The sequence below is a fragment of the Hypomesus nipponensis genome, chromosome 26 (assembly GCF_054491055.1).
Source record: "Hypomesus nipponensis isolate SF chromosome 26, ASM5449105v1, whole genome shotgun sequence".
Classification (NCBI taxonomy): Eukaryota; Metazoa; Chordata; class Actinopteri; order Osmeriformes; family Osmeridae; genus Hypomesus; species Hypomesus nipponensis.
Window position 1 is genome coordinate 1,376,467 of NC_140386.1, and position 23,838 is coordinate 1,400,304.

A 23,838-nucleotide genomic window follows, 5' to 3' on the forward strand; every position below is an offset into this window, starting at 1 on the left:
TATCCCACCAGCCCCAAGGGTCTTCAGAGACAGAAGTAATGCTTACCTGACCAGTATCTGTGGAAGAGGTATAAGTTCAGCAGGCCAAGCATTGTTTATCTAGATAGATTTAATTGTTATTCTTTACAAAAAAATACATAAATATATAAAATAACACTTTAGCAACTCTTAAGGATGGCAATGAACACATAAGAGCAGCCTACCATCCTTTGTAGAAAGTAATAGAAAGGAGAGTAGTAGGCTATAATAGTAGAAAGGAGGGTAGTAGACTGCAGTGTATGTAGGTAGGCCTAGACTATGTAGTCTGCTGGAATCACACAAGGAAGCAAAATCGCTGTAGCCAAGCCTTAACACTGTTCAGTCTGTCTGCATCTCTGTGTGTCTTTGCATGTGGGATATTCTTGAACGGGCAACTATGCCAGGATATATGAAGGGTATACCTTGCTCCAAAGCAGTACCTGGATATTATCATCAGTTTTTCAGGTCATCTTGAAACACAAAGATTCAAGGAGACTTTTTATTCGATTGTATAAAGTATTTTCATTGTTTAAAGTAGCCTATATGTTGACAAGCCTCTATATTACCTCTCCCTCTGGCTTCCCCAATATTATAGGTGCAATATTGTGTCACCATGGGTGTATCCAGGCCCACTGGAAGACTCAGGGGGTGACTGCCTGGTGCCCCTATGGTTAAAAAAGTGTTTCTAAAATGCCCTCTGGAGTGGCAACAATTACACCAAGTGCCCTACTATCTGCCATTCACATTGTGAAATATACTTGAGTGCACAGGATGCCCCATGCAATAAATGACAGTGTGCCCTCTATAAATGTAAAAACATGTCTTAATAAATTCTTTTATAGTACAGAGAAAATATGATGCAGTACCCTGTAAGGTGCCCTTAGAATGTTCTAAATTGGACTGTTCCCATGCCCTTACTTCCAATGGAAAAGGGTGCTGTTATGAAGTGCCCTTTATGCTGCCCCTGCATGACAGTGTCCCAAATGTTGCCCTTTCCAAAGAAGACAATTAGATGCTGTGCTAAACAGTCTCCCCTAATGTTCCCACTAGGGCATGCTTTCCAAGGTGAGGCTGTGACAACACTTGGCACAGCCACAGCCTGTCACTGTCCAAGCCCCCTCTGGATCTGTGCAGGCAGACTATGTTAATTCAAAATTAGGTAATATGGGGCAGCTGTCCATACACTGTCAGCCAGAATAGTAATAATTGGATGTGGATTAAATATGTAAGCGTGATATAATAATGATATATTCTTAGTCAGGCTGAGCAATTTTAAATAACTGTTCTACCAAGCAAAGTGTGCTACAGTTTGGGTCACCTTCTGATCTAGAAGTCTGTGCTGGATCTGTGCAATACTAGTTATTTCAGTGAATCTCCATATTAGTCATGGTTATCTTCCCCATTTATCTTAAAGCTCAGCATTTAGCCTATCAGTTAAATGCATGTGGTAAAGTTATTTTGAAGTCATTTATTAATTTAGTTCAAGATTTGAAGACAAAAACATTATTAGCCCACATTAAGTGCAATTAACCATGGCCTTCTTCAGTGTTTTGAATTTTATCCTACAATTTTTTATTGCTGCCACATTCTTTTTTGGGCTATTATCTCCTGTCGAGAATCGGCCATAGGCTAGCCTACTTTCAGAACGGTTTCAGACAACTCATCAAATTACGCTAATTATCAGTAGGCCTAAACGCATATGTTAAGTAGATTTGGTAGGTCTACCATTTACGCATTTTAATGGTTTGACAAATTGTCTCCCTTGCCATGTTAATTGCGGCAACATTGCCCTTTTTGGGAACAACTGCAAAAACCCTCAAATCAAATTACGCTGCTGAAACAACACCACTCGCTGGTTTACGCTTTGCTTTTTGCGACATTACTCCTCTTTTCGACGATCGCCTGATCTGGACTGCACACTCTAATCTTATTGAGGTCTAGCTTGAATTAGCGTTGCCTGTTGGTGGAACGGAATGTGAGTGGAACCGCTTGAGGCTCAAGTCTAAGTTGACGTTTACCCAAGTGAGACTTATTCGTGTTAGCGTGACTTGCGTCAGCGACGTTGATGGAACACCCCCCTGGTGGCGCTTATGACTGTTGTGTTCACACTCGTAGTTCGTTTCTCCTGAGTCTTGGATCTCTTGGTCCGGACCAAAAAAAAAAAAAGTGTCTGTAGCCTACATTTAGTCCTGCTACTGACAAGCTGACCGGCTAACCCAAAACTCCCTTTGCCGGGTTGCTACACTACTTTTGACTAGAGACATCAAAGTGATCATTGTCAGCAGTTTAACCTGCAACTTGTGTAACATCCTTTTTGATGAATTTGATTTTACTGAATGATTGAAGGGCTAAACAACAAACGCTCTAATGAAATAATCACTGACTTACAACACAGTTGTCTGTAACAAATTACAGATTGACAAAGGCACGTTCATTTTCCAACTGTGCCTTTGCTCGGTGCAAGAAGCGCCATCTAGTGACCAATATGTGTCAGTAACATCGTCCCTGTCTCAAGACTCGAGTCTTGAGACAGGGACGATTTGAAACCTGCGCTACATCAGAGAATGTCTAATATAGAGAGAACTGCCACTCTCGGGAAACTTCCGGATTCTGAACTGGTTGAAATTCCATGTGAGGGCGCTAACGAGCGAGTGCAGAATGAATGGAGGTCTATGGAGCGGTACCCCTCAAAATCCACTTTTCTCAGTATATAATTTTTTGTCCAGTAATTTGAATTCTGAATTCGAAAGGGGAGGCCAAAAAAATACACACTGCCGGATTTTTTGAAAGTCGCCTTTCTGTTCTAAAAAGCTTTTGAAAATGTCATTGACGTCATACACATCGTACGACCAGAGCTACTGCTTGACGGCAAGCTCTGGTCACTTACTTTTTTCTCTCAGGGCATCGACAACACAGCTGACAGGTTAGGCTCTCCCTGTCAATACACATGCTTGAAAGAGTTTTGGCTTGCTAATGTTGTTGCTAATGTTGCTCCGACTAATGCTCCGACATTCTGATTCCGCTTCGGATGCCATCAAGCAAGAGCTCTGGTGGTATCAGTCCTTCACTAACCAATCAGCATTCAGTAGCAGAATGCTAGCGTGTTATGGGCAACAACGACTCACCATGTAAGAAATCAAAAGACATAAGTACTTGTTCATTCAATTTTCGACCTATAATGCATGTTGAACATGCACAAACTACAATCAAATCGGAGATTTTTCAATGACAATCAGGCGAAAGAGACAAATTTAGCCGTTTAGCTCCATAGACTCCCATTCAACATGCACTCGCTCGCGATCACCCCCAGTGGAACTCTGGTAGAACTGCAGCCAAATTCGGTACAATGGGGTTTAATAGGGAGTGGCAAGGCTCTCCTTAAACAGGCTCTGGCTATATGTAGGAAAAACCTTATAGCACCGGTAGGGGTCAAAATGACTCATTAACTTCTTCTAGAGATTTTTTTTACTGAAGTACAAGCCTTTGCCCCGTGCAACAAGCGCCATCTAGCGATCATTACATGTCAGTAACAACGTCGCTGACTGTTGACGTGTGGGTCCATTTTTAAGTTATAAGCGTTATAAGTAGGGGAAATTGATTGGCGCTTCTAGTGTTAATTTAGTAACGGTGTCCCAAAATAGCTCAAGCTCCATGCTAAATTAAAACAATTAATGTAATCTACTGTATAATTTAAGGTGGGCTCCCTGAGGATTTCCTGAGCTCTTTGGAGAAGGACGGAGAGGACAAGCTGAAGATCACCCTAAAGTACCCCCACTACTTTCCCACCATGAAGAAGTGCTTTGTTCCAGAGACCCGCAAAAAGTTGGAGGAGGCCTTCAACTCTCGCTGCAAAGAGGTGAGGTGGGTTAGAGGCAAAATTAACTAAATGTATTAGGGCCCTTGGTTTGGGTTGGCTTTTTGTTTTGTATTTTATTGACTAAAACGGGTATTTTGACCGCTAAACTGTAGTTTGGGTTTTTATTGAAACATGCACAACAAACACAAAGAAAAGCTTTGAGTTTTTGTTCCCCCTACATGGGCAACACTAGAAGCTGGGGTCATTTGACCCCAGTGAACAGAGAATCTTATTTTATCTTCGCACTCGCTCAAATTCCAGGACTCTGCTTTCTTGACTTTTCCTAGATATGTTTGTGTGCTTTATCACCCAGTATTTTGTTCAAATTATGTTCAAAATCACACAGTGAAAGCTAACTTACCCCGTTAAGGAGTAGCGTCGCACATGTGTGATTCTGAACATTCCAACCGACTATTTTCCGATAGACAAAAACTATAAGACAAACGCAATAGTATGGCTTCAAAATGTACAATTAGGAGGCTAACAAGTAACACTAGTAGGTAGTAGCATATATGAGTATTATGCTAGGTTCCTAGGTAACGGAAGCCAACTAAAGCTAGCTCGATTCCGTTTTAGAAAAATAACTCACTCTGGTGGAAGTGTCGGAAATATTTAGAACTCATGCATCTAAAGGTTACATTTTGCTCATGTTTTGGTTTATTTGCGCACTCGGACATTTGTGACACGCAGTGGTGAAAAGGGGCTGTTGTCAGTATTCTGTATTTTACTTGCCGAAAATCCAGTCTGAAGGCGTGAAAAGGTGTATAATCTTTCAAGGGAGATTTTTCTGCTAGAGCATTCCAGGTTTACCAACATTCAGATATGCGTATCTTCTTCAACGAAACATTATTTGAAAGCTTACAATCTGCACTTTCATCATCTGTAAAAAACTGAGAAATTACCTTGGCCGACAACTGCCGGAGCATCTCATATAGGGCTGGGTGATATGGGTAAAAAATTATCGATATATAAATTTATATTTCCATTCGATAACAATAATTAAGACGATAGACCACAGGTCCATAGTAGTAGCAACATAAGTGTCTTCATCAACTTTTTCCCTACACTCGGCATAAAGTTTAGGCAGTGCGGTTTGAGAGAAATGTTTGAAACTTTTTGTACAAAAAGTGTGTGAAGGTAACAATAAGCTAAATGAAATTTACTCTTAAGCTGTAAGTATATATCTGAAATGAATCATTGTAATGTTGGGTAACTGGATTTGGTAAGCTAGACAAAATTGAAAGTAAATATAACATCAAGTAGGCCTATAGCCTAGAATTTCCAAACAAATTACAAGTGTCTCTAATTTTTGCAATACTTGGACCGTGTCCTGACAATAAAGGAATTACATTACATGTTTTACCAGACTGGATCTACAGACGATTGAAGTTTTTTGATATCCCTGTGTGTTCATACTTTTGACTGGGGGAAAACAAGTTGATCTTTTCAGCAGATAATAATTGATAATTATGGGCTACTATAGACCAAATGCAGTCTAACCCGCAATGTTTGACATTCTTTAGCCAATAAATTACCTTTTGCAGAATGATTGATGGGCTAGACAACAAACGCTCACCGACTAACAACACGGAAATAAATGACAGGTTGACGAAGGCACGTTCATTTTCCAACTGTGCCTTTGCGTGGTACAAGAAGCGTCACCTAGCGACCAGTATGTGTCAGTAACATCATCTCTGTCTCAGGACTCGGGTCATTTGACACCCGCGCTATATGTAGGAAAAACGTTATAGCGTTAATACATATTATTAATTATTATAGAAGTTAATATATATTAACTACAAGCAGCTTATGATTTGAACCTAGATGCCAAGTGTAGTGGCTGGCTAGTGTAACTAATCTGACATTTGTGGGGAATGATTTAAAGAAAGACCAGCAATTGCTCTTGGTTTTCTCATAGCAGCAAACCGTGGACTGATTTGACTGTGCTTTCCATACACGGACATGAAACTGATTAATGACAGAAACAATAACGTGAAAAAAGCTTACTGTAGTCCTTGACAAGGTGGTGCTTGTGCCAGGTAGTGCGAAGCTTGCAACCAGGTTGGATTTTCATTAACTTGTGTCTAGGACAAAGATAACCAGTCAGAACAAATTGCTTTTCGTCAGCAATTGGGCAACATTCCAGAGCTGTAACCAGGTAATAACCGTAGATACTAGCTTGCCACATTTATATATACATTACAACACTTCTAATAAACTGATTTAATTTGGGTGCTGGGACGGGGGAATATTTTGTTTAAAATAGCTTCAAAAGAAGGACTCTTCACACCAACTCAGAGTGTGGCACAGACCTGCTAATATCTGACAATGTTTGTACACTTTAAAAGCACCAAAGCACCTCCAAGGATCAGTGTATTTGCATAAGAATTTCTGAGTTAAGGTGTGTAGCTGTTACTCTGGGGGGTACGGTGTTAATTTTAGGACATCCTCAGATCTCAGACTCAAGTGTCAGACTCAAACGAAAAGGCGCCAAGTCTCAGACCAAAAGTCGTCAGACTTACACAAAACAGCTTCAGTCTCAGAAAAATGCTCTCAAACCAAACGCCATAATTCTCAGACAAAACGCTCTGAAACCAAACGCCATCATTTTCAGACAAAACGCTCTGAAACCAAACGCCATAATTCTCAGACAAAAGGTTTTCAACCCAAACGCCATCATTCTCAGACAAAACACTCTCAAACCAAATCGTTTGGTTTTAAAATGTTGCTCAAGCTAACGTTAGCAGTTTTATCGCTAGCTCACGCACTGACATTGAAACAACAAATAAATAACAACGAGGTAATGACAAAAAAATAAGTAGACATTTGCACTTGCTAACTTAAAATTGTATTTAAGGGTTCTAAATCCAGTCAAGCACATACCATGACAACAACAAGAAAAAAAAAATTATGACTTGCAAACTCGCCGTATTAGAAGGATGCACACTCAGTAGAAGTTTTCTGTAGGCTCTATGTGTCGCATCATGATGACGTATCCTACATTCAATATTAATATTTAATGTATTAATATTTAGACAGGCTCTGGTTCGATATATCCGCATGTGCTGTACATGATTGTTGTGTTGTAGGCCTATCGGTGTGTCTACAATTAATTTAAAAAACGAGTCAGAGACAATGATGTCAGACAAAGGTTTTTCTGATGACGTTTAGTTTGACGTTGTTTTGTCTGAGTCTGAGATCTGAGGATGGTGGAGTTTGTTTGAAGTGTCCATGGCAACTAGCTTGCAGAAAACGACTTTTTAGTATAATATCAAAAGTTTCTTGCTGTACCAGTTAACAGAATCAACACCATGGTATTCACTTTAAAAGCTGCTATTTTAGTTAATTCAGAAAGCTAGTCAACAGCTCCCTCATCAAGCTAGCTTTGACAAAAAAAATTCTGACAAAGTTTAGTTTGAGAATGATGGTGTTTGGTTTGAGAGTGTTTTGTCTGAGAATGATGGCGTTTGGTTTGAGAGCGTTTTGTCCGAGAATGATGGCGTTTGGTTTGAGAGCGTTTTGTCTGAGAATGATGCCGTTTGGTTTGAGAGTCTTTTGTCTGAGAATGACACAGTTTAGTTGGAGAGCGTTTTGTCTGAGAATTACACAGTTTAGTTGGAGAGCGTTTTGTCTGAGATTTACACAGTTTAGTTTGATAGCGTTTTGTCTGAGACTGAAGCTGTTTTGCCTAAGTCTGACGACTTTTGGTCTGAGACTTGACGCCTTTTCGTTTGAGTCTGACACTTGAGTCTGAGATATGAGGATGCCATAAAATGAACACCGTACTGGGGCGAGACATTGAAGTTATGTCCTAGTATTGTAGATTTGTTGAGGTAAGCAACCCATATTGCTCACCAGCGAGTCAATTTTGTTGACAAAACAATCTGCCTAGCTTGTATTTAAATTACCCGTAACTGGGTACAGCAACATTTAACAATCTTCAAATGAATGGATTCCAATCTTCCTTATTTCTGTCATTCTCTTTATTAGGAGAACTCAGTCATCTTAAAGGAACTGGTACAGCTGAGAGCCGAAAAAAGTTCCCTGCTTGGCTTCAGCAGCCATGCTGACTTTGTCCTGGAGATGAACATGGCAAAGTCTGGCAACAAGGTGGACACTTTCCTAGGTGGGTATTTCTGATTAGAGAAAATGAACTTCAATTATTGGAACATTTAATAAACTTGGGGAACAGAATCAGCTACAGCAGTTATTTAAATTTAGTCTATGGACAAACATAGTTGCTAAATGTATGTTTTAATAGGTTATTTGTACACACATCTGAAATTGTTATTGTTGTTTTAACTTACTAAAACAAAAACATTTTTGTTGTTTGATTACTCAAGTCATCAACTGGTATGTTTTTTTTTTTAGAGGAGCTGGCCCATAAGCTGAAACCCCTTGGAGAGGAGGAGAGGGCAGTGATCCTAAAACTGAAGGAAAAGGAGTGTCTGAAGAGAGGCCGGCCCTTCAATGGGGAACTGTATGCCTGGGACACACGGTATTACATGACCCAGGTAAATAACTAAATTTGGGCAAAATGTTGTTTACTGATTGGGAAGTGAATGCCCTTAGATGTCATTGTCAGTGGGGGATGCTGAGCTTGTCCTTAAATAAATAAAAATTATGGTGAACTTCCATCTTCGTCAATAACTTTTATAAGCATTTCAAAACCTAAAACTTGTGATAGATGTTGTCTTCCGTAGGAAGATGGTACTAGCTTGCCACATTTATATATACATGTCCCTAAGAGTACCATCACACAGGCCTGGGTTTAAATCTGACAAAGGCCATTTCCTGCACGTCAGTTTTTTTTCTCAATTATAAAGCAACTTAACATTCTCTGCACATAATTCATATTGTGTAGTTGTTGCCAATTTATTAAATCCATGGATTACTTTCTTCAAGATATGTCATTAACCTTTCAAAAGGCTTGTATGCAAAGTCTAGCGCCCTTGGTGTGCAAAGTGCATTACTTCCGCATTGCATCTTATATTGAACCCTTTCCTGCCTAAGCCAAAATGCATAAAATTCTATTTTCTGTTAGAATATGATATTGATATGCATATTCATATTCCTTTTTTATTTTATGAATTTGTATATTAAATCATACACCATAACTGATGACTACATATTGAAGAGAATAACTAGGGTTTTTTAATTATATCAATAATTAAATAAATATATGATTACTATATGATTACATCTCAAGGAGATTTCAGGCTGCCATTTGTTTTTATTTTACAAAAATCTTCTCCGTCCGCCATACTTCATCAGACAATTTCATTTTCAACCACTTTAATTACAAGATCGAGGAAAACGTAGAGCATAGGAAATAAACATGAACCCAAACAGGGTCACGTAACTCTTTCCTGAAACAACTTTACTTAGCATTACTCCAACAAACAAATTCTCTGTGATTAAAATGTTTAGACTCTCAATTGACAATATTGACAACACATATCAAGAAACTTAAGTCTTTAATCATAATATCGTCTCTGATTTTGAAGTGGTAAATCTAATACTGTAGGAAATCTCCCATGGTATCTTCTCTGGTTATGTTTAGGGGAAAAATGGCTGATGTCGCTGACGATACATTTAATTTTTCACGGCCAGTAACGCCTTAACCAATTATATGTGCTTTTAGCTTATGTTATCATGAGTATCTGGCAGTTTTCAGAATTAAATTTGGTGTTTGGACGGCGAAGATATTAAGGTGGGAGCCATGGGAAACTGGTTTCCCATATTTGAATTGTCTCTCTGGAAAGGGTTTATCTCTTGCCTATGTGTTCTCATCACAGAATGACCACTTCTGTCAGAAGTTTTAGGTTTTGCATAAAAGGCATATAAAACTCATTGACCTAGCTCATGTCAGCAGGAGCATTTATGCCTGCTTTGGTAGCTGGTGAGGAGTGTGAGACATTTATGCTTGTGATGGACCCGGCTCAGGGATGGGATAGGACACAAGCAAGCTTCTAACATACTGGCAAGTCGTGTAAGCATGTAGAAGTTTATTCTTCAGAAGGATTCTAAAAAATAGAGTCGGAGATGGAATATCTTTCAAAGTCAAGGTGGCTTGATGGTTTGTTCACTACGGCAGCATCAGTACATGATAAGACACAATAACGAACAAGCAAGGAAGAAGGGGAGGTGGCTGGCTCAGACACAGAAACATACTGACAGGGTCAGGGAAGAAGCCGAGGAGGAGGAGAGTGACCATGATAGGGCCATGGGAGCGAGTGAGGAAAAGATGGAAGAAAGAGTAGTTGACGACGTGGTAAGGAGTAGGCAAATTAACAGGGACTCTCAGTAAGGGAGGGAGGCTGTGAGTGTTCTATGTGCGCCCAATATGAATTTTACAATAGTTAAAATTAACAGTAAACAGTTTTTAAAAGTTGCTAAGCCAATATTAAGCAAAATAGTAATAATAACAATAATAATAACAAATACCATAAATATACAAATCATAATAAATAATTAATTATTTAAGCATAAGATCAACACAAGTCTTGAGACCCCTCTTGGAGGATCCAAAACTATCACATCAACGCAGAACACTAGGCAACTCGTATCATAGAATGCACGCTTATTTTAAGAGGACTGTCTGCAGGGAATGTGTCTGACCAATCACGGTGGGTGTGAGCCGTCTGGGCCAAAAATGCCAGGGACATATTGTATTGTCATTTTCAATTTGCAAGTATGCAAACGGCGCGCTTTTTCGGCGCCTCTCGCTTTTTTCACGTCAGTTTGGGTGACCTGCGTGAATCGTGCAGATCCGCAACGTTTTATATTTTTTTGGGGGGGGGGTGGGGGTGGGGTATGGCCCCGTCCACACTAGCCCGGGTAAATACAAATATGCGTATTCGAATTGAAAACAATCGCCGTCCAAACTAACACGGGAACATGACAATCGTTGTCATGGTTACCCTCCCTCCCGCCACACTGCTCTGTTTACAAACTCCTCAGGAAATACTATTTGGTGTTGTAAAATTGTCCCACCAGCTAGCTGTTCAACCAGGTCTCACCCAGAATCGCCGCTCTATTTGGTTAAAATTGTCTTCTCTGCCTTGTTCCCCTATCGTTCAGGCACACCGAGTACAACGCTCGCCTGCGTAGGAGTAACGCGTATGTATTAAGTGATAATACTTGTATCTGAAGTACACTAACTAAACTGGTAAAGCAATTCTAGAGAAGGAGCAGCATATTTCTTTCACCTTCCATGTTCATCTTGACATTATACCTATAGAGTGCAAGCAACCCCCACTGCCATGGCAACTGAACGTCATTGTATCTAAAAAGCTCCGTGGACCCCGTCCACACTACTACGCGAACCCGGTGTTTTCAAATGTCTCCGGCTAGGGGAGCATATTCGAAAAGCTCAGTTTTCAGTGTCCGTACACGCCGTATTAGTGTGGACGGGAGGCAAACGCAGACATATGTATGTGTTTCTAAATGTACCCGGGCTAGTGTGGACGGGGCCTATAATTGCACCAACAGTAATTCTGAATTGCCTCCACCAAACAAGTAAATAAGAAATAAGCAAATCAGCAGTAGCCTATGCGTGCAAGTATGAACCACTAGTGTTTCTTCTTGCTGCGTATTTTTTACTGTCTGCGGTGGGTACTCAATAAACGGACTCCTATCCGGACCGCAATACCTAGACGCAATTCATTGGTGCGTGATGTTGTGCTATAGCCTATATTTTTTTCCTAATAGATGTGCTTTATATCTTCCATGTCCAATCTAAAGCTCCAATCAGGAGCTGTAATAACTGTAATTACCATGACAACTCACTCACTCAACGTTGGCCGCAACCTCTGTTGGTAACGCAGGTTGTGTGTGTTATTCTCAACACCGCAGGCTAATCGATTTGCTAACGGTAGCTAGCCTACCTGTTTCTTCCTTAGCAAAAATCATTGCCGGGGTCAGAAACATATAATAACAAATCGTCTGCGTAAAGGGAACGTTTAAATTCCATTCCAAAACAAGATATACCAGAAAAAATGGAAGATGATCTCAGATGTATTGACAGAGGCTCTATGGTTAGCGCAAAAAGTAAAGGAGATAAATGGACAACCCTGTCTGGTGCCTGGTATTAGGATCAGTGTCTAATGTGCCCGCGGGATCCTTGATCCCAGGAATCATACGTGAGGCAGCCTGACGGCGCAACTGGTGGGCTAGGAGCCGGCTGGCCCTATCGCCATGCTCATAATATGTGGAACGTGAGCGCAAGAGAAGGCGCTCGGCCTCAATGGTCGTAGTAAGGGCAAATTCAGTTTGTAAATCAACACGGTCTTTGAGCAAGTTAGGGGAGGGGCAAGCGGCTAAGTGTTGGTCCAACTTGGCAAGATTAGTTGAAAGTTTCTGATGTTTGGCTGTCCAAATTGTATTTAAATGCGCTGAGTAGGAAATGATTTGCCCCCGTAAAAATGCTTTCAATGATTCCCATAATAGCGAAAAAGAAATAGGATCAGCAGCATTTTGATTGATCATGATGAAATCATCAATAGAAGATTCAATACAAGAGTTAAATTTATCATCTGACAAGAGGAGAGGGTTGAACCTCCACGGTGAGGAGTATCGGGGTTGCGAAGAGAGCTGAATATCCAAAGAGAGCGGGGCATGATCAGAAATAACTATAGGGTGATATTTAGTTGTTGACACCTTGGATTTAAGTTTGGCATCAATGAAAAAGTCATCAATACGGTAGGATTGTAGAACCTCCAGGGATCAATGTAACCATTCTTAGCCATGAATTCAGAAAGCATTTTGGACATCAATGAAGGGGTTATGCTTTTGGGAGAGGAGCGGTCTAGTCTAGGGTCAATAACGCAGTTCATGTCCCCTCCAACGATAAGGAGGTTGTCATGTAGAGAGGGGACGTTCAAATATCTTACTCATAAAGTCTGGGTCATCAAAATTTGGGGTGAAGATATTAACTAGTAATACAGGAACGTGTGATAGTGTACCCGAGATGATTAAATATCTGCCATTGTCCGAAATCAATTTAGAAGTTGAAAATTGAACTGATTTACCAATTAGAATAGCGACCCCTCTAGCTTTAGAGCTAAAATTGGAATGTAACACCTCAGAGACCCACGGGCATTTTAGCCTAACCTGGTCTGTGGTGCGCATGTGGGTTTCTTGTAAAAATACAACATCCACTTTCAGCCTTTCCAAGTGAGTAAATACCCTAGATCTTTTCATGGGACTACCCAGACCCTTGGATGTTCCAACTCACAAGTCTTAATATGTGAACCTCCTGGAGTGGGTCCTAAATTGTCAATATCAGCAGCCATTTATGAAATATTGTCGATGAATGAAAAACATCCCAAAGAAGAAGGGGAAAAAAAGAGAAAGAAAGGAAAAAAAGGGGGGGGAAGAAAAACAAAAATAAACATGTAAGCACACCTGCACATACACTGAATGGCCAAACAGACCGAACATTAACCCCATCCCTCCCACCCTCACCAAAGCACTTACATCGACCCCATCCCCAAACGATGGAGAACCCAGCGCTAACTCCAATAGTAGTAAAATCCCTAAGGACAAGGCTACCGGCATTAGCCTAATGGAAACGGTGAAGCTCAAAGCAGGCTCTTGCAACTTAAAACAATAGAGAAAAAAGGCACACGTGAACATATCAGCTGTAACATATAACTTTGTGTTATGAAAAAAAAAAAAAGAAAAAAAATCGTATTCGTTTACTCTACTTCCACAGCGGTGATACTGCCCGATAAGTTGTCAGATATCTTACTTGATTATTGTCTTAATGTATGCATCAATAAGCGTCAGTCGGTGATACAAACTCCCTCTTGGTACCCTCATGTGACACGGAGGCGAGCAGGGTAGTGAAGGCCATACCGCAACCCAGGTATCTCACGGAGCTGGCGGCGGATGTCATTGAAGGCGGCACGAGCACGGGCAATCTTCGCGGTATGGTCAGGGAAGATATGTATTTCCATGCCGCCAACCTTAATTCTTTGTTGAGCTCTAGCACGCCGCAGAATGTCTGTATGATAATGCAGTCAGGCGATTATGGGGCGAGGGCGTTCCCCGAGCTTGGCTTGCAAGGTACGGTGAGCGCGGTCCAAAATGGGCTCCTGATCCAGCTGGAAGGCCTCTTTGAGTGGAAATGGCCGACATCATGGAAGGGTTGGTTGAGTCTTCGGGCACGCCAATGATCCGCCAATGATCCGCCAATGATCCGCCAATGATCCGCCAATGATCCGCCAATGATCCGCCAATGATCCGTATATTGTTGCGACGTGATCTGGCCTCGAGATCTTCACATTTATTATCCACTCTTAGCAGCTCGGCAGACAAGTGTTCCACTTTAGACTGTAGCGAGGTAATGCTATCGCTGCAGGTGGAGAGCGATGTTTCCATGTTGACAGCAGTGCTCTCAAGGGCGCTAACTTTAGCCTGAATGTTGGTAATAGTAGAAGTCAATTCAGATTTAACTGCCTGTAGCTCCGTCTTGAGAGACGTAAGATTTTCGCTAAGGGCAGCCCGGAGTTCGGTTTTGAAAATTACCGCCAACTCGTTGCGAAGTGACGAGAGCAGCTCCTCCTTGCAGTCGTTGCGGCTCTGTCCCAGGGCGTGTGCTGGGGGAGGAATCACTTCCAGGCGAGGATGTAACGTGCGCAGCAGTCCGCTGGAGCTCCGCCGATGTGGCACTGGTAGTTTTGGGTTTAGGAGGCATTTTTGTCAGCGACAGAGAGAGGAGTGTTATATAGAACTGACACTAAGAAAAAAAGAGAAATAATATCACAAAGATGTGCTGATGAACGAAATTTTGGTGCTAATTGTAGGAACCCCGAAAGTTGTGTACTACTCCATAGATCGTCAAGCCGGAATCCTTAATGACATTCCTCACAGTGGAAACTGATAGCTGAAACCTCCGGGATAACTTTTTGTAGCCTTCCCCTAAACCATACTGCTGAACAATCTTTGTTTTTAGATCATTCGATAGCTGTTTTGATGCCCCCATTTTGCCACTGTTCAGAGGAGAATCAAAGAGAAGCACAGCTTGCAATTGGCTAACTTAAATACCCTTTCTAATGATTGAATGCACATTTCTGTGTAATAGAAGGCTTAACGAGTTAATCAAACTAAGTATGTGTTGCAGTTAATCAGCATTTAGTAGGCAGAGGTATTCAAATCAAATAAATGATTAGGGTGCCCAAACCTTTGCGCAGCCTTTTTTTCAAATTTGATTTAATTTCACACACCTAAATACTGCTACACCAAATATCTTTGTCTGGAAAACACCCCAGCACTCAGTGTTAACTAGAAAAGGAATATTACAATATTATATATTTTTTGGTGAAGACAGTAAATTATCATGCAGCCTCAGAGAGGTGCCTAAACTACGACTGTGGCAGTTATTTTCTCTTCGCAGAATGTCTAGTGCTACAGTGAGTGGCTTCAACACAATACAATATTCCTTTAAGAACAGATACTCCCTATCAGAGAAGCATTTTATTCCAAACTGAGTGCAAACAGTATCTAACTCAGCAACTGGAATGTCATTGATCCTGGACAGGGCGTTGTGAAATGAATTTCATCGTGTTGAAGTTGGCACTGAGTTTTTTTATTAAAAAAAATTCTCTACTAACTCTGAAGCCACAGAAGAACAGTTTGCTTTTCTACACAGTGCAGAACACTTTCAAATTGCGTTATTGTAGATGACTTTGGACTTGTGTGATTTAAGCCATTTCTCAACGTCATGAAAAATTAAGTGTGTGTGACGCACACCTTAAGTGAGGAGGGAGAGAAAACTGTCCATCAGTCTGTGGAGAGTCTGCTCAACATCAGTAAATGTCACCTCTTCCTCTGACTCCTCATCAGAATCTGATTGTTTGAAAATTCTAAAAGCTTTGAGAAAATTTGAAAATTCTAAAAGCTTTGAGAAAATTTGACTCCTTATCTGTCACAGTTGCTGTCACTTTAGAGTTAAGTCCATAAGCTGAATGGACTTGCTCGATTTCATTGGCGATTACATCATATGTGTCTCCCTCTAACTCTGTTACAAGCTAATGCTGCATGTACAAAAGAAAAAGGATCAATCCAATGTGCCGTCATTCCAATAACTTTTGTTATGGCTCGTCCAAATGTCGGCAGTTGTGGAAATATATTCCAAACTCTTGAATGTAATTTTAAGCTCTGTTTCCATGTTGATGTAACACTTATCTAGGTAAGAGGAAACGTTTTTTGATCAGGTAGGGCTGCTTTTTTGCTACACACAGGTGTGCACAGTTCGCATCAGCTGTGTGCTTGGCCATCAACTTGTATTTCAGACTAGACGTGCTGCGATGATAGCTCAGTTTACAACGACAAAACACACAGATCCCTTTGGTCTTGCCAATGGAACCATTTGGCAACTTTATTCAAGTAAACCATTCAGAATCTTATTGGCATCCATTTAGGCGTCTCGCGCTCGCCATCCACTCAAAACGTAACGTTAACCTACTACCAGAGAATGTCTAATATCCGTAAACGGGCTCTGCTACTACTCTTTAGCCGGCTCGCAAGCCAAACAAGTGTGTGTGGCGTGCCTGTTGTTTTGTTTCCGGTCTAGCTAGATCCGGTGTGGTGTTGTAGTTTTTCTACTGTCGGTAGTTGTTGCAACAGCGAAAAAACCTACAAAGTTTGCTTGGCCAAAAAGAGCGTTAATCGCGCGAAAAAATTGACGCAGTTAATTTGGGTTTGCGTTAACGCCGTTAATAACGCGTTAAACTGACAGCACTAATATATATATATTCCTTTTAAGCTCACCTTCAGTACACTTTCTGCACTGGCGATGTAAAATCAAGTTTTGCCTGCTTAACAGGTGTTGCTGAGGTGTTATCTTTCAATGAACATGGATCACTCAAAAGTGTTTGTCGATGCTGCCTTTTTAGGTGCTTCAGTAGGTTACTTGTGCTAGCCGCAGCCGCAGATGGGTTTTCCTCCCCAGGACATAGCTTGCACTTTACATTAAGATTATTGTCAACCTGTGACAAAAAGGTGAAGTACTTGGAATATTTCCATTTGCTAAAACAGCTATAGCTACTCCAGGGTTCAACATGAAAAAAATTGCGACTGGCCCCACGGCCCAGTGGGTTTGAAACTTACTGGCCCCCCCTCCAAAAGTTGTAATTTATCATTGTTACAACAAAACCAAAGACTTATAAGTTATGTTATTCTGTTAACATGTTTAACCATTTATTAAACACATCCTGGATATAAAAAGAACAAAATATAGCGAGCAACAGCAGCAGTGACTGACCATAGTTACAGGTGGGGGGGGGGGAGTTCTAGGGCTTATTAGTCATAGTCTATTTATCTTACTTCCAACTTTTGTTTTCACAACTAGTCATTTGGAGCAGATAAACATCTAAAAACCTTCAGGGATAGAGTAGACCAGGATCAATGACCGGAATTGAAGGAGGCTGGTATAGATATAGATATAAATATATATAGAGAACACTGTTTCATTATACACTCTTATTATTTTTGAAGTGTAAATGAGCAGCAACAAATGTAAACTTTTTAATATATGTCATCTTCATAAATAATGTATGCATACTTATTTAACCTGTTAAGGAGTAGCGTCGCATATATGTGATCGTTCGAAAGCGGGCCCCACAGCGTAGCGTCGCTTATGTGTGATTCTAAACATTCCGACTAATTTCCGATAGACAAAAACGATGTGAGAAATGCTTTAGTATGGCTCAAAATGTAAAATTAGGAGGCTAACAAGTAACACTAGCAGGTAGTAGCATTGCTTTGAGTATTATGCTAGGTTGCTAGGTAACGGAAGCTAACTATAGCTAGCTAGCTTCCGTTTTGGAAAAATAACTCACTCTGATGGAAGCGTCGGAAATATTTAGAACTCACTAAAGGTTAAATTACCCTAACTCCGGCACCACTCCGCTTCGCGTTGTGCCCAACAACTCCCCTTACCTGTTCTAAAATCAGCGCAAACCACGGGCTCTTGGGGCGTATTGCTTAAATATGACTTCCACAATTTAAGTTAAAAACGCACCCATCTGCAATCGACGCAATTACACCTTACCCTTTCTAGTTCCTCTTAATTTTGCATTGGAAACAATTATCCATAATCCAACCTCTTCAATTGAATTGAAAAAATCTGAAGGTTGGATTACTGTGAAAGTTTTTTTTCTGACAACACACTAAACTGAATATAATTGTGAGAATGGCCATTGCTCATGATTTCCCTGTACTGACTCTTCTAAGGTGGAGGAAACCCAATATGCAGTGGACCAGAACCAATTGAAGGAGTACTTCCCCATGGAAGTGGTGACGCAGGGTTTGTTGGAAATCTACCAGGAGTTGTTGGGCCTTTCTTTTGAACTTGTGGAAGGCGCCCCTGTGTGGCACCCAGACGTCTCACTCTACTGTGTTAAGGACAGTACATCAGGCCAGGAGCTGGGCCAGTTCTACTTGGACCTCTTCCCACGGTAAGCGTATTTTTAAATATCCAAATAGTTGTATGGACTTCACCAATCCTATGTAGTGATTTTACATAATTGGGAGTTTGTCTTTGGTAAGGCACAACCTATATTCTCTTTCATATTAATGGGTGTGACTGCCGTTGACAAGGCGCAACCTATATATATATTTATTATATTATATATTTATTTATTTACTCTTATTTTCACACCCCTAAAAAAACATGAATTCTTGCACTACATAGACAATGTCTGTGTCAAAAACAATATACGTTGATATTATTAGTATCGTCTATTATCAGAAACGGTAGTCAATTTTTGCTTGAGGCGTTAGCATTAGCCTGTGATAGCCGGGTTGTGATACATCGGTTTTCAATCGTTAAAATAACTAAATAAATAATAACTACTAAATAAGGGGGTACAGTTTCCGGGGAATTGTAAGGTGTGCTTGCGTCCGTTGCAGATGGGTCTGTTTAATTGCTTACATTTTACAGCTAATATTTCCGTATATTTTAAATAATTAGCTGATTTATGAAGATTTAGAAGCATACATCTGTTGCTGCTCATTTACACTTGAAAATTCTAAGAGTGAAGTGTAGAATGAAACAGGGTTGTCTTCTCATTTTCCTTAGTGTAAAAGGTATGGTGATAGGCTTTCTGGTAGCCTCACATAGTTACATACCCTCCCCCAGAAATGGTGTGCAGGGTTTTTCCTGGGTCAAAATGGGTCTTCGGTGCTCAAAAACATTTTTTTTTTCCAATCAATGTATTTACCCCCAGGTGCTTTACATCCCCCCCCACCCCCCAGGAACTAAACCTATATTTTGGAACAGGTTAATGTTATAGTCTAAGAGCTAATGTAATATTGCACATATTTTTGTCCTAATTCCCCTAAAGCAATAAAGTTGGGCTACTTAAAGACACCTTACACTCAGGGAAAGGGAACCCATCAGGACAGTTCTGTGAGATGGATGAAGTAAGAGACAAAAAGGGGGGTGATAGGGAGGTTTCTGAAGAAGGCAGGCCGGAAGGAGTCACGACAACGGAAAGGAGTTTGATTCTTTGGTTTATTAGTCGAGTACCCGGATAAAACAATCAGTTCAACACAATCTGATGGCATGAGTGACAAACATCTCTCTTCAGAGATCTTAAATACAGTTGCTGGACCTGTTCAGATAAAGAATGCACAGAATTGCTTCCTTAACGGGTCTTCAGTGGTCAGTACACTGATACACTAGAGCAAACGAGCAGGTGAACGGGTCGTTAATCATGTAAGCTCTGTTTTGTCCATAATTTGTCTCCTAACTGTCTGGACTGTTTGCTATATTCTGCTTGGTGGGAGGCCTCGCTGCAGGACCTTTGACCTCACAGATACTTAGGCTACACATGTACACAGAAAATCTGCATATCAGTTCCTTCCTCTTTCTATATTTGTAAATCAATTTGAGTCATGTGCAATCTCTACACAAATGTCTAATAAGCCTGCACCCTCCAAATCACTATGGAATCAAGTTGAATTCCTATCACAATTATCAATGGTGCGTGAGTTATCAGTCACTTGGAACCTATACTCGCATAACCAAAACTCCACTCCACAATTGACAAAGAGTGAATAAAAGATCATGCGACTAATCTACTCTACTCTTCACACCTAGACAATCACTTGGTCAAAACTCTTTGCCGGGTAAGGATAAAATCACCAAATGTCATCCAGTGTGACAAAACTAATTTCACAACACTCACATGCTAAATATACATAACTCTATAAATTCATTACATCACACTTAAATATTATTCCGTAATACATCCCTAAGACTAGGAAGGCTGTAAACTTTTAATCAAAATTAACATCCCACTCCAACAAATTCCAAGAAAGAGAATGTCTTCTATTCGTGGTTCATCCGAACTTGAATTCCTCTTTAGGCATGGCCTCTCCTTCTCCGTCTGTTTGACTCAGTTGCAATTAGAGTTAGACATGTCATGCAACACTATCTTCCCTAACCTACATTGTTGATGGAATCTATGGATGAAAATGAACTTTCAGAAGAAGTATCAGAACGACCTCGGATAGATTTGATGTTAACGGCTATGTTTCCAGTAGTGATGACCGGCATGTTTGTGATAGACTGCAAGGATTTCACGATTAGAGCTCGAAATATTGGAAAACAGTATAATACCTAAAATACCTACAATCCATGCCACTAGAGACTTTCCTTTGAACATGTTAGCTACAACATCCAAGATCTGATTGTTATGATATCCTCCTAACACTCTGGCTTCTCGATTGATTCTTACAATATTATCTTGTATGTCTCTGATGTTATCAATAGCTTTAGACAAATTACCAAGACCTTCAGATTCGGATGGAAGATACGTAGAACATGAATCATCTCCCAAAAGCACAAACACCTCCCTGTGCGGCTGTGATTGCGTCCAGAGCAATTCTGTTATTTATGGTAAATTCTCTAATTGCAGCAACTTCAGCTCCCAATGCCTGAAATCCCATAAGTGTAGCATTAGCCACTCTCGCGACATCAAAACGGTTGAGTCTCTCATGGCATTAAATCCATGATCCGAGCTATTGATCCACGATACAAGGTGCCAAGCTGCAAATACTTCACAGAAACAGAGATGCCAAAATTGTATGCGAGATCCGCAAAAAGGTTTCTTATATACTAGTGTAATAATTGGACTAATACGCTGATCCTATTGGTCCAGAGACGTTCTCAAAAGTCAATAAATCCGTTTATTGACTTTTGAGAACGTATCTGGACCAATAGGAACAGTGTATTAGTTTATTGACCTCCCGAATGTTCGCAGAGGTAAATAAACGTTTTTAACCAACCAAAGAGTTGTTCGCAGAGGTCATGAAACGTTTTTGCGGACGTAGCAACAAGCGGTTGCCTTGGAGATGCAGCAATAGACCTTAACGACGTGGCATCTGCTCGGCAACAAAGTAGCCTAAATTGCCTTAAAAACCCCTAAAACAACCAAATATGGTTTTTGCACAGGTCCGCAAACGCCACGCAATCGCTTCCCGTTTTAAAGAAGTATCCGAAGCAGACAGAAAACAAATTCTGGTTGAAAGAAATAGCTCAAATACAAACACAGCGACTAAAAACATTCTCCGGAGATTCGACGTGTTTGATTGGGATCTTCCCACGTATTGTTGTAGTATATAAGAAACCAAATGTTTACTCTTCAACAGGTCAGCAAACGCTTTGTCGTCTCGATTTGTTAAAACGATTTGTTTGTAAACTTCGACCTACGGTCTCGGTTAACAAACGTTTGAACAAATTTCGGTTTACAAAGGCGTTTGCAGACCTGTCGAGGAGTAAACATTTGCTGTTTATTCATTTTTTTTATTGGGGTGTGCTTGCCTTCGGCGAGCACAAACCATTGTTATCGCACATATATATTATTATTATTGTTTATTTTGCGTTGGTTCTATTGGGATTTATGTTCCGTTGTATGGTTTAGGTTTTAATTAAGTTTATGTTGCAAAAGTGAAGCTAACGGTGGCTAACTTGCTAGCCACAGTCACTGACGCTACTGACGTCACTAACGTTAAGAAATATTGCATGACTACCTCTAGCAGAACATTAGTTTAGCAGCTCGTTAACTTCTGGGAGATAGCTAGGCTAACTGCTTTACTGCAAGGGAGCTGCAGAAACACCACAAGCAAAGAGGCCAGGGTGATAACTAGTTACTCATTTTACTTTGTGATATGAAACACAATTGTGAAGTGTAATGTACAATATAAGCTGATATAAGGAAGTAATTCTACTTTCGGAAACAGTAGTCTACTATTTCACTGAAGCATTAGCATCATGACATTAGCCTCTGTTGCCCGGGCAACACATACAACAGCGATCTATGATGCATCTGTTTTCAATCATTAAAATAAAAATTCCTCACAAATACATTTTCGTTGTAGGATTTATTATGACATTAAACGATTTGTTGGTGAAATTATCATTACCTGTGGTTACAAACCAGTGAAGCTCACTGCAACGCTGTAACCTAGTCCTGTAGCTAACAAAAACATCTCCACAGCTGTTTACAGTACTAGTAGAAAGTCAAACGGCGGCACATGTTCAGCACTACCCTTACTTAAATCAAAAGTCTTTCAATGGGTGAAACTATCTGACTAGTGACTACTAACCTGAACTCCATTGCCACAGCCTTAACTTCAATCTGTTCATGAAAATAATTCATTTCAGCCTAGACCGTACAACGGAAGTAACGTTGAATTGAATTCAACCAACGCAATCGCTACGAAGACAGTCTAGTAGTTGTACAGTAGCCTAAAATTTACCGGGGCAGCTTCTCCACACAGCAGGGCTATATCGCATTGTTACTGACAATGATCGCTACCACTGACATTTTTATGAATTAGTGATTTTCCCCTAAATAAATGTCAAGCTTATTTATGTTTTGGGGGGCATATTTTCAGTTAGCAGATGATACTATTTGAATTGCGATTCCATCTGAGATAGCTAGCTACTGCTGGTAACGTCGTTGTTAAAATAAATTTCAAAGGGGGTTCTTTATTAATGAATGAATGCAATATGAGTAGGCTAGATGCCTGAAAATATCATGAGAAGGGAAAAACTTACAATGACGTTGAAGTCATAGAGATTAGGTCAATTTTTACACCGGTCTGCCAAATGTTTACGTTTTGATTCAACTATGAGGTTGCTGATCACCATTGCCTCTTGCAGGGGAAATGAGAATACAACTATTTCATTCTACTTTTCACTCTTAGTATTTTGAGTTGTAAATGAGCAGAAACAAATATGCTTTTAAATCTATGTAATCTTTATAAATAATAAGTAGGCTATGCATTTCAATATAAAATATACAGAAATATCAGTTGTAAAATGTAATTTAAATACGGACCCCTGCAACCAAAACAAGCAAGCACACCCTACAATTTCCCTTTGGGAATGTAAGCAGATGAGGTTTTGATGAGTTGGGTGCATACCTGGAACTTTCCGAAGTCATCGTAGGTAAGTCAAACTTTTTTCTCTGGCATTGTTGAAGGGACGGTCACCGGACAAAGACGTTGACAGTACTTGCTGTTGCGAATTGAGCTTGAATTGGTTTATTTCAATGAAAGCACAAGAATCGTAGCTTTCCAATGAGGTATAATATGTTTAGACGTCTAAAAAAAACTTTACTATTGTGTTAATATTTTAACTGCGTTAGAACACGTTCATATCGAAGACAAGTTTGTTCAGAATCAGCTACAAATATTAGCAGGTAGACTGACTGATTTCCGTCTCATACATTCCCGTAGCACCACAGTGGATTTCCCTGAGGAAGCTCAGCTTCAGTGGACTTCAATGGGGCTGCTGTGAACAGTTGTTTTCAGTGCTTCAAAACTATACGGTCATTGGATAAATGCTGCGATTATGTCCCACCCTGGACGCTCAGCATCTCTTGGGGTGAATGGAGGAGTGGGCTGGCCTGGACGCTGGGTTTCCGCGTGATGATTGGAGGGTC

General features: G+C 40.4%; 1 protein-coding gene across 1 annotated transcript in view; it reads left to right on the forward strand.

The window, feature by feature from the left end:
- Positions 1-23,838, forward strand: part of thop1 (thimet oligopeptidase 1) — a 72,508-nt gene that overhangs the window by 23,850 nt on the left and 24,820 nt on the right. Inside the window, exons 6-9 of the mRNA XM_084692397.1 lie at positions 3,714-3,874; positions 7,865-8,000; positions 8,246-8,388; positions 18,116-18,339. Coding sequence (XP_084548523.1) covers positions 3,714-3,874; positions 7,865-8,000; positions 8,246-8,388; positions 18,116-18,339 — 664 coding nt within the window. The remainder of the gene's footprint in view (positions 1-3,713; positions 3,875-7,864; positions 8,001-8,245; positions 8,389-18,115; positions 18,340-23,838) is intronic.